The sequence below is a fragment of the Anolis sagrei genome, chromosome 7 (genome assembly GCF_037176765.1).
Source record: "Anolis sagrei isolate rAnoSag1 chromosome 7, rAnoSag1.mat, whole genome shotgun sequence".
NCBI lineage: Eukaryota > Metazoa > Chordata > Lepidosauria > Squamata > Dactyloidae > Anolis > Anolis sagrei.
In genome coordinates, this window is record NC_090027.1 from 2,578,330 (window position 1) to 2,590,445 (window position 12,116).

At 46.0% G+C, this 12,116-nt stretch overlaps 1 protein-coding gene across 6 annotated transcripts in view; it reads left to right on the top strand.

Annotated features, from left to right (window-relative positions):
- The window catches only part of TACC1 (transforming acidic coiled-coil containing protein 1), a 143,184-nt gene that overhangs the window by 92,639 nt on the left and 38,429 nt on the right, over window positions 1–12,116 (top strand). For 4 of the 6 annotated variants that reach the window (XM_067470641.1, XM_067470644.1, XM_067470639.1 and 1 more), the window contains one exon: window positions 1,404–1,617. In XM_067470641.1, coding sequence (XP_067326742.1) covers window positions 1,404–1,617 — 214 coding nt within the window. The remainder of the gene's footprint in view (window positions 1–1,403; window positions 1,618–12,116) is intronic. The other 2 variants (XM_067470642.1, XM_067470643.1) reach the window with 1 other exon arrangement.

Below are 12,116 nucleotides of genomic sequence, written 5' to 3' on the forward strand. Positions count from 1 at the left end.
CGGGGACGGCTAGTCTATATAAATAAAAATGTAATGTTTGTTTGTGGGATTTACATAACTCAAAAACCACTGGATGAATTGACACAAAATTTGGACACAAGATACCTCTCAGGCCAGGGAGTGAGCATCACTCATAAAAACACTGGAAAACACTGTGGAAGAGACTTAAACAGCCAAAAAATAAAAAATGCATTGCAACGCATGCGCAAAACCACATATATACATATACACAAATATATACACATGGATACACACAAAATCACATATACACAGATTGGGCCACAGCAATGCATGTCAGGGGACAGCTACTGTGTGTGTGTGTATATATATATATATATACCGTATATACTCGAGTATAAGCCGACCCAAATATAAGCCGAGGCATATAAATATAAATAAAAATGGCAGGGGACGGCTAGTCTATATAAATAAAAATGTAATGTTCGTTTGTGGGATTGACATAACTCAAAAACCACTGGACGAATTGACACAAAATTTGGACACAAGACACCTCTCAGGCCAGGGAGTGACCATCACTCATAAAAACACAGAAAAACACAGCAGAAGAAACTTTAAAAACAAAAAAACCACATTACAGCGCAAACATATATATTTGTATATATGTATATGTGTATCTACATAGAATCATAGAATCAAAGAGTTGGAAGAGACCTCATGGGCCATCCAGTCCAACCCCCTGCCAAGAAGCAGGAATATTGCATTCAAATCACCCCTGACAGATGGCCATCCAGCCTCTGTTTAAAAGCTTCCAAAGGAGCCTCCACCACACTCCAGGGCAGAGAGTTCCACTGCTGAACGGCTCTCACAGTCAGGAAGTTCTTCCTCATGTTCAGATGGAATCTCCTCTCTTGTAGTTTGAAGCCATTGTTCCGCGTCCTAGTCTCCAAGGAAGCAGAAAACCAGCTTGCTCCCTCCTCCCTGTGGCTTATATACACATATACACATATATATACACATATACACAAATATATACACACACAAAACACATTTACACAGATTTGGCCACAGCTGCATGTGGCGGGCACGGCTAGTACAGAATAATACACAATAATAGCAAAAGTCATGGATTCCATTATGGAAGCCATGACTCCCTTGAGTCTGCAAGACTGAGCAGGTTGGTTGGTGATGGAGAGACTTGGAGGTCCCTCATTGATGGAGGGAATTCAGAACAAAAAACATATAGTGAATTAGACAAAGAAATAACTCCAGATTCCAGTTGGAAGGTTTGAAGCCACGTGTATCTTTCCTTTCCACCCTGCTCTCCGCTGGATATAGCCTACAGCTCGTATTGTCCAGGTTCCTTCTGAATATCATGGAAGCGTTTAACTAAGGCGATGGCGATGTGCTTGTCCCTGTTTTCACCTACCTCCTTGCTCTTGCAGGACGATGAAGAAGCCTCCTTCGTCTCCAAAATCCCAGACCTTTCCAGTCGGGATGGACACGCCACGGATGAAGAGAAACTGGCCTCGACGTCCTCTACCCAAAAAATGGCTGAATCCGAGGCCAAAGGTGAGCCCGAGGAAGACCTGGAGTACTTTGAATGTTCCAATGTTCCTGTGTCTACCATAAATCATACGTTTTCATCCCCAGGAGAAGGTATGGAAGCATCTCTCTCTCTCTCTTTCTGTATTTCTCATATTTATTTATTTATTTTATTTTATTTATTTACTGTATTTATATTCCACTCTTCTCACCCCGCAGGGGATTCAGGGCGGATTACAATGTACATATACATGGCAAACTTTCGGTGCCATAGACACACAACATATATAGACAGACACACAGAGGCTATTTAACAATCCAGCTTTTTTCATGAGGGTATTGTTGCATCCCAGTTCAAGAAACAAGACCATAAGATTAAATCCACCACTCTGGACTGTAGGAAAAGCAATCCTTGTTTATTGATGAAAAACTGGTTACAAAAGAAAGGTAAATGCAGAGTAAAAAAGCCACAGAAAAACACAGTAGTCAATAGGATCTCTGAACTTGAGCAAAACTTCAAAAGCCACAAAACAATAACCAGGAGTCTGTTAGCCTTTTACTAACCATGAACTTGGAAACTAGAAGCCTCTGGGATTACTGACCATGGAATACAGGAATTCTGCCAAGACCAGCCACAGTCCCGAACGTTGCTTGACCTAAAGAAGCACCCGGCAGGGATGCTCTTAAACCAAAGAAGCTATTCTTAGAAACGCCCCTTGACGTTTCTGTTTGGGCCTCTTTCTGCTGAAGGCGCTGTGACCTTCATACAGACTGGGAAACAAATCTATCTCTGACTATCTGTTCTCTTTGGACCTCATTATCAAGCCCAGGTGGGGAGATATCACGGCTAACTTCCAAAACATTCTCTTCTAACTGTTGGGTTTCGTTTTCATTCCCACTGACCTCTGCATCAACAACAGATTCCACACTGTCAGAGTCAGGGAGAGCTTGCTCAATTTGAAAAACTATCAGAGAATCCTGTTCACACAGATCAGGATCAGGCTGAACCCCAACAGGTATTCTGAACTTCCTGAGGGCATTCTGGCCACCAGGGGAGCTGTCGCTTCACCATCCATTTGTGACACTGATGAAGTACTTCCTCATTCTTTGCATGCCTGCTGGAGATTTTTATGGCCTCGGAAATTAGTTAAATTAGCCTCCCCACATAAGAGGTACCTTAATTTCCTATTTGACAGATGCTTGTGTTATTGGATCTCACAGCAGCATTTGACACAGTAGACCACAATCTTTTGACCCACCGCCTTGCTGTTGCTGGAGTCAGGAGGAGAGCTTTGAATTGGCTCCCCTCCTTTCTCCACAACCGTGGACAGCGAGTGGAGAGGGGAGGCCTGGTCTCTGAGAGGTCCCCTCTATCTTGGGGGTTCCTCAGGGAGCCATTCTCTCCCCTCTCTTGTTTAACATCTCTATGCGACCACTTGCTCAGCTGGTCCGAGGTTTTGGGCTGGAGTGTGACCAGTACACCGATGACACTCAGCTGGTGGTGAAGATGGAAGGCCGACCGACTCTGTCCCCGATTCCTTCCATCAGTGCCTCGAGGCTGTGACTGGATGGCTGCGTGCCAGCAGGTTGAGGGTGAATCCAGCAAAGACGGGCATCCCATGGCTGGGTCAACCAGGCAGTGGGGACATCCAGCTGCCTACCCTGGATGGCGAGGCACTATGCCCGTCATCCTTGGTCAAGAGTCTGGGAGTCCTTTTGGACCCTCTGCTGATGATGGAGGCCCAGGTCTCTCTCTGCCGTGAGCAGAACCGCCTTCTTTCTTTCACCTGCGGCAGGCTAGACGGCTGGCCCCTTCCCTGTCCAGGGACGACCTCGCTACGGTGATCCAGGCCCCAGTCATCTCAAGACTGGACTACTGTAATGCCCTTTACATTGGCCTTCCTCTGTCGGTGATCTGGAAGCTCAAGTTGGTACAAAATGCAGCTGCTCGGCTTTTTGCAGGAATTCCAATGAGATGCCACATAACACCAATCTGACTGCAGCTGCATTGGTTACCCATTGAGTATCGGATCACTTTCAAAGGGATGGTACTCACCTTGAAGGCCTTGCATGGTCTGGGGCCAATGTACCTGAGGGACCGCCTCACCCCCTCCCAACCCCAGAGATCCCTCTGTTCTGAGGACCAAGATCTATTGGAAATTCCCAGCGTCAAGACTCCTGCAGAAGTGAGAGGATCCCTCTTGTCCTTTGCTGAACGTTGTTGGATTTTCTTGGTGGGTTTCTGGATTGTTTGTAAGCCCCATGAAAGCCTTGGCAGACCGTGCAAAAAGAATCTGCGAAGCCCACCTCCTCCAAGATGAACTGAACCACCTCAACGGGCTCTCCAGGCCAATGGAGACTCCACCTCAGACATCAGAAGAGCTGCAAGACAACTAAGAAGAAGCCACGAGAGTAAAGATGAAGATCCACCCAGAGGGAAAGGGTTCCTGCCATACATCAAGGGAACCAATGACCGCAGAGGGAAGCTGATGAGGAAACACAACATACAAACAATCTACAAACCCACCAAGAAAATCCAACAAATGCTCCGTTCAGCAAAGGACAAGAGGGATCCTCTCACCTCTGCAGGAGTCTACCGTGTACCATGCAGCTGTGGACAAGAAGTCTCCATAGGGACCCCCAAATATACCAGCGAGGCCCAGACACGCATCAAGGAACATGGAAGGCACTGCAGACTCCTTCAACCAGAGAAATCAGCCATAGCAGAGCACCTGGTGAACCAGCCTGGACACAGCATATTATTTGAGAACACAGAAAATGCTGGACCACTCTCACAACCACCATGTCAGGCTACACAGAGAAGCCATTGAAATCCACAAGAAGCAGGTGGACAATTTCAACAGAAAGGAGGAGACCATGAAAATGAACAAAATCTGGCTACCAGTATTAAAAAAAACTCTAAAATTACAACAGCAAAACAGTAGAGAGGAAACAGGCAGGGACATCTTAACACCTCTCAACAAAAGATTTTCCCAGGCTCAGCCAGGCCTTCAAATGCTAATGAAGGTGGTCAGTTGAAACATTCACACCTAGCTCCAGCAGGGAAGAGTCCTTTGTCCCACCCTGGTCATTCCACAGATATATAAACCCATTGTCCTAATTCCAACAGACCTCACTACCTCTGAGGATGCTTGCCATAGATGCAGGCGAAACGTCAGGAGAGAATGCCTCTAGAACATGGCCTTATAGCCCGAAAAAACCTACAACAACCCAGTGATTCCGGCCATGAAATAATAATAACAACAACAACAACAACAAGTGTCCCACCCTGGTCTTTCCACAGATATATAAACCCAATTTCCTAGTTCCAACAGACCTCACTAACTCTGAGGATGCTTGCCATAGATGCAGGCGAAACGTCAGGAGAGAATGCCTCTAGAACATGGCCCTATAGCCTGAAAAAAACCCACAAGAAGCTAAATAAATAAATTCTACATTGACCTCAGAATCATTGACACCGTCATTAACATCAGGAAATACAATCAGAGAGTCAGGTACAGGTTCACACACAGGCTGAACCCCAACACAAATAAACAACAACAACAACAAGTTTGTGTTTAGCAAAGAAGAGTTTCCTGGAAGGAGGCAGTCGCGAAACGGCTATTAGCAGACAAAGGATTGCAGGAGAATACATTCTGGCGGAGGCTGACAAGATTCCAAGGGAAATTCCCCAACCCTTCTTTGCTTGCAGCTGGAGATGGGATTTATTTGCCCAAGAGATAAGAATAGAAAAAGATACTGCCTTTCAGTCCTAGGCTTGCATTCCTATCATTCTGAGGCCAGACCAAACAGCTGTTACTGAATGGCGCAAGTAAATATTGCAGGGTGTGACGTCTTCCTCTGCAAAGATGGAGCAGAGCTCATTTTCCCCCTTCTCTTGCAAAATATAGTTCACTTGAATCTTTTGGGAAGTTGACAAAAGAAGAAAAGAGAGCGTTCTCTCGTTAAGAGCTTCTTTTTCTCAATATCTGTATGACTCCCTATCTGCTGTATCCACAGTTTCCTGTTGCCAAGTTCTGCAAGAGACGAGGGTTGAATGAAAAGTAATGCCTCCACCTTCGTTACTTGGGTTTGGATGGGAATATTTTAATAAATCGAACGCAGAAATAATCCTTAGAATGTGCTCTTTCGCTACCACTATTCACTTTCCCACATAATCACCAGACAATTTCCCACAAAATCACCGGAGCCCCCGGTGGCGCAGTGGGTTAAACCCCTGTGCCGGCAGGACTGAAGACCGACAGGTCGCAGGTTCGAATCCAGGGAGAGGTGGATGAGCTCCCTCTGTCAGCTCCAGCTCCTCATGCGGGGACATGAGAGAAGCCTCGTACAAGGATGATAAAAACATCAAATCATCCAGGCATCCCCTGGATGACGTCCTTGCAGATGGCCAATTCTCTCACTGTTGCAATCCAGAGCAGAGAACGAGGCCTAAGATAACTATCCACCACACTTGGCTGTGAAAAACAATCCTTTTTTATTGAAGAAAAATGGTTACAAAATAAAGGAAAAATGCAAGTCAAAAGCCACAGCAAAATCAGCAAACATGAATTTAAATGGACAAAGCAAAACCAAAAGCCTCTCTGAGAGATACTTGAATCTGTTAGCAATCCACTAACCGTACTTGATATCCTAGAAATCTTTCCATACTATGGCCAGGGAACCGGGAGAACTGCCAAGGTCTTCATTAATTCTGAAACGATGCCTGAACTGAGGGAATCAGCCTGGCGTATTGCAATTAAAACTCAAGAATCGGTTCCGTGAACCGCCCTTCTGTTTTGAAGCCAATGTTTTTAATTCTTGAATTCGGGAGGATCGACGCAAACTGAGTGTTTTACTTCTGTCTTCCCAAATTTGGCCCCTTCTGTTGTCATTACAGTTAACAGGTGCAGAAGGGAGGGAAAGTTCAAGGTCTCCCTCTGAAACATTCTCATGAACACTGGTACTTTCATTTTCCAAATCTACAGAAGTTCCTTCCTCACTAATTTCAGGAACATTGGCATTTTGCAAACCTACAGCAGTTTCTTCCTCACTAATTTCAGGAGCATTGGCATCAAAAGGTACATTTCCACTAGCATCAGTAAATATACTTTCATTAGCATCAGGAGGAACAAACAGAGAATCAGGTTCAAGTTCAAACTCAGGCTGAACCCCAACACTCACACCAGAAACGACCTGCAATTTCTCAAGTCACTCCTGACACAACAACAACAACAACAAAAAAGCCAGACAATTGGATACATTTCTGCCAACGTCACGGAAGAAGTCGACACTCTGTTTCCGCAACCCATTGTGCACAGATCTTCCGAATAGCCAAGCAATTGTTCTTGTGAAAATTTCACATTCTTGTGAAATGCCGATTGTGCTTGAAATTTCTCTTTGAGTGATACGACGATCGTCCTGAATCAATCTGTCAATCTTTTGCTTGTGAAACTCAGTGGTTGCTATCACAGGACGTTCAACTCTTGTTTTGTCATGCAAGTCAGATGTTCCCACCTCAACATCTTTAAACTTACTCGCCTCATGACGCACAGCACTCACATCAACACAATCACCATAGACAGCTTGCATTCTCTGATGAATCTCCTTTGGGGTGACACCTTCTGCTGTCAAGAATTCAATGACTGTATGTTGCTTAAGTCGTATTGACTGACCGTCTTTGCAGGGTTCCATACCTCGCACTTTAACAACACAACTGTTCAGTGCTAAGGGACTGTAGAGGAGAGTCTACTGAACAAGCCAGTACCTGCCGCATACATTGCTTAAGTCACATTGACTGACCGTCTGTGCAGGATTCCATACTTTGCACTTTAACAACACAACTGTTCAGTGCTAAGGGACTGTAGAGGAGAGTCTACTGAACAAGCTAGTACCTGCCGCATACGTTGCTTAAGTCACATTGACTGACCGTCTGTGCAGGGTTCCATACCTCACACTTTAACAACACAACTGTTCAGTGCTAAGGGACTGTAGAGGAGAGTCTACTGAACAAGCCAGTACCTGCCGCATACGTTGCTTAAGTCACATTGACTGACTGTCTGTGCAGGGTTCCATACTTTGCACTTTAACAACACAACTGTTCAGTGCTAAGGGACTGTAGAGGAGAGTCTACTGAACAAGCCAGTACCTGCCGCATACGTTGCTTAAGTCACATTGACTGACCGTCTGTGCAGGGTTCCATACCTCACACTTTAACAACACAACTGTTCAGTGCTAAGGGACTGTAGAGGAGAGTCTACTGAACAAGCCAGTACCTGCCGCATACGTTGCTTAAGTCACATTGACTGACCGTCTGTGCAGGGTTCCATACCTCGCACTTTAACAACACAACTGTTCAGTGCTAAGGGACTGTAGAGGAGAGTCTACTGAACAAGCCAGTACCTGCCGCATACGTTGCTTAAGTCACATTGACTGACCGTCTGTGCAGGGTTCCATACTTTGCACTTTAACAACACAACTGTTCAGTGCTAAGGGACTGTAGAGGAGAGTCTACTGAACAAGCCAGTACCTGCCGCATACGTTGCTTAAGTCACATTGACTGACCGTCTGTGCAGGGTTCCATACCTCGCACTTTAACAACACAACTGTTCAGTGCTAAGGGACTGTAGAGGAGAGTCTACTGAACAAGCCAGTACCTGCCACATATGTTGCTTAAGTCACATTGACTGACCGTCTGTGCAGGGTTCCATACCTCGCACTTTAACAACACAACTGTTCAGTGCTAAGGGACTGTAGAGGAGAGTCTACTAAATAAGGCAGTACCTGCCGCATACGTTGCTTAAGTCACATTGACTGACCGTCTGTGCAGGATTCCATACTTTGCACTTTAACAACACAACTGTTCAGTGCTAAGGGACTGTAGAGGAGAGTCTACTGAACAAGCCAGTACCTGCCGCATACGTTGCTTAAGTCACATTGACTGACCGTCTGTGCAGGGTTCCATACTTTGCACTTTAACAACACAACTGTTCAGTGCTAAGGGACTGTAGAGGAGAGTCTACTGAACAAGCCAGTACCTGCCGCATACGTTGCTTAAGTCACATTGACTGACCGTCTGTGCAGGGTTCCATACTTTGCACTTTAACAACACAACTGTTCAGTGCTAAGGGACTGTAGAGGAGAGTCTACTGAACAAGCCAGTACCTGCCGCATACGTTGCTTAAGTCACATTGACTGACCGTCTGTGCAGGGTTCCATACTTTGCACTTTAACAACACAACTGTTCAGTGCTAAGGGACTGTAGAGGAGAGTCTACTGAACAAGCTAGTACCTGCCGCATACGTTGCTTAAGTCACATTGACTGACCGTCTGTGCAGGATTCCATACTTTGCACTTTAACAACACAACTGTTCAGTGCTAAGGGACTGTAGAGGAGAGTCTACTGAACAAGCCAGTACCTGCCGCATACGTTGCTTAAGTCACATTGACTGACCATCTGTGCAGGGTTCCATACCTCGCACTTTAACAACACAACTGTTCAGTGCTAAGGGACTGTAGAGGAGAGTCTACTGAACAAGCCAGTACCTGCCACATACGTTGCTTAAGTCACATTGACTGACCGTCTGTGCAGGGTTCCATACCTCGCACTTTAACAACACAACTGTTCAGTGCTAAGGGACTGTAGAGGAGAGTCTACTGAACAAGCCAGTACCTGCCACATATGTTGCTTAAGTCACATTGACTGACCGTCTGTGCAGGGTTCCATACCTCGCACTTTAACAACACAACTGTTCAGTGCTAAGGGACTGTAGAGGAGAGTCTACTGAACAAGCCAGTACCTGCCACATATGTTGCTTAAGTCACATTGACTGACCGTCTGTGCAGGGTTCCATACCTCGCACTTTAACAACACAACTGTTCAGTGCTAAGGGACTGTAGAGGAGAGTCTACTGAACAAGCCAGTACCTGCCGCATACGTTGCTTAAGTCACATTGACTGACCGTCTGTGCAGAGTTCCATACCTCGCACTTTAACAACACAACTGTTCAGTGCTAAGGGACTGTAGAGGAGAGTCTACTGAACAAGCCAGTACCTGCCACATATGTTGCTTAAGTCACATTGACTGACCGTCTGTGCAGGGTTCCATACCTCGCACTTTAACAACACAACTGTTCAGTGCTAAGGGACTGTAGAGGAGAGTCTACTGAACAAGCCAGTACCTGCCACATATGTTGCTTAAGTCACATTGACTGACCGTCTGTGCAGGGTTCCATACCTCGCACTTTAACAACACAACTGTTCAGTGCTAAGGGACTGTAGAGGAGAGTCTACTGAACAAGCCAGTACCTGCCACATATGTTGCTTAAGTCACATTGACTGACCGTCTGTGCAGGGTTCCATACCTCGCACTTTAACAACACAACTGTTCAGTGCTAAGGGACTGTAGAGGAGAGTCTACTGAACAAGCCAGTACCTGCCGCATACGTTGCTTAAGTCACATTGACTGACCGTCTGTGCAGAGTTCCATACCTCGCACTTTAACAACACAACTGTTCAGTGCTAAGGGACTGTAGAGGAGAGTCTACTGAACAAGCCAGTACCTGCCACATATGTTGCTTAAGTCACATTGACTGACCGTCTGTGCAGGGTTCCATACCTCGCACTTTAACAACACAACTGTTCAGTGCTAAGGGACTGTAGAGGAGAGTCTACTGAACAAGCCAGTACCTGCCACATATGTTGCTTAAGTCACATTGACTGACCGTCTGTGCAGGGTTCCATACCTCGCACTTTAACAACACAACTGTTCAGTGCTAAGGGACTGTAGAGGAGAGTCTACTGAACAAGCCAGTACCTGCCGCATACGTTGCTTAAGTCACATTGACTGACCGTCTGTGCAGGGTTCCATACTTTGCACTTTAACAACACAACTGTTCAGTGCTAAGGGACTGTAGAGGAGAGTCTACTGAACAAGCCAGTACCTGCCGCATACGTTGCTTAAGTCACATTGACTGACCGTCTGTGCAGGGTTCCATACCTCACACTTTAACAACACAACTGTTCAGTGCTAAGGGACTGTAGAGGAGAGTCTACTGAACAAGCCAGTACCTGCCGCATACGTTGCTTAAGTCACATTGACTGACCGTCTGTGCAGGGTTCCATACCTCGCACTTTAACAACACAACTGTTCAGTGCTAAGGGACTGTAGAGGAGAGTCTACTGAACAAGCCAGTACCTGCCACATATGTTGCTTAAGTCACATTGACTGACCGTCTGTGCAGGGTTCCATACCTCGCACTTTAACAACACAACTGTTCAGTGCTAAGGGACTGTAGAGGAGAGTCTACTGAACAAGCCAGTACCTGCCGCATACGTTGCTTAAGTCACATTGACTGACCGTCTGTGCAGGGTTCCATACCTCGCACTTTAACAACACAACTGTTCAGTGCTAAGGGACTGTAGAGGAGAGTCTACTGAACAAGCCAGTACCTGCCGCATACGTTGCTTAAGTCACATTGACTGACCGTCTGTGCAGGGTTCCATACTTTGCACTTTAACAACACAACTGTTCAGTGCTAAGGGACTGTAGAGGAGAGTCTACTGAACAAGCCAGTACCTGCCGCATACGTTGCTTAAGTCACATTGACTGACCGTCTGTGCAGGGTTCCATACCTCACACTTTAACAACACAACTGTTCAGTGCTAAGGGACTGTAGAGGAGAGTCTACTGAACAAGCCAGTACCTGCCGCATACGTTGCTTAAGTCACATTGACTGACCGTCTGTGCAGGGTTCCATACCTCGCACTTTAACAACACAACTGTTCAGTGCTAAGGGACTGTAGAGGAGAGTCTACTGAACAAGCCAGTACCTGCCACATATGTTGCTTAAGTCACATTGACTGACCGTCTGTGCAGGGTTCCATACCTCGCACTTTAACAACACAACTGTTCAGTGCTAAGGGACTGTAGAGGAGAGTCTACTAAATAAGGCAGTACCTGCCGCATACGTTGCTTAAGTCACATTGACTGACCGTCTGTGCAGGATTCCATACTTTGCACTTTAACAACACAACTGTTCAGTGCTAAGGGACTGTAGAGGAGAGTCTACTGAACAAGCCAGTACCTGCCGCATACGTTGCTTAAGTCACATTGACTGACCGTCTGTGCAGGGTTCCATACTTTGCACTTTAACAACACAACTGTTCAGTGCTAAGGGACTGTAGAGGAGAGTCTACTGAACAAGCCAGTACCTGCCGCATACGTTGCTTAAGTCACATTGACTGACCGTCTGTGCAGGGTTCCATACTTTGCACTTTAACAACACAACTGTTCAGTGCTAAGGGACTGTAGAGGAGAGTCTACTGAACAAGCCAGTACCTGCCGCATACGTTGCTTAAGTCACATTGACTGACCGTCTGTGCAGGGTTCCATACTTTGCACTTTAACAACACAACTGTTCAGTGCTAAGGGACTGTAGAGGAGAGTCTACTGAACAAGCTAGTACCTGCCGCATACGTTGCTTAAGTCACATTGACTGACCGTCTGTGCAGGATTCCATACTTTGCACTTTAACAACACAACTGTTCAGTGCTAAGGGACTGTAGAGGAGAGTCTACTGAACAAGCCAGTACCTGCCGCATACGTTGCTTAA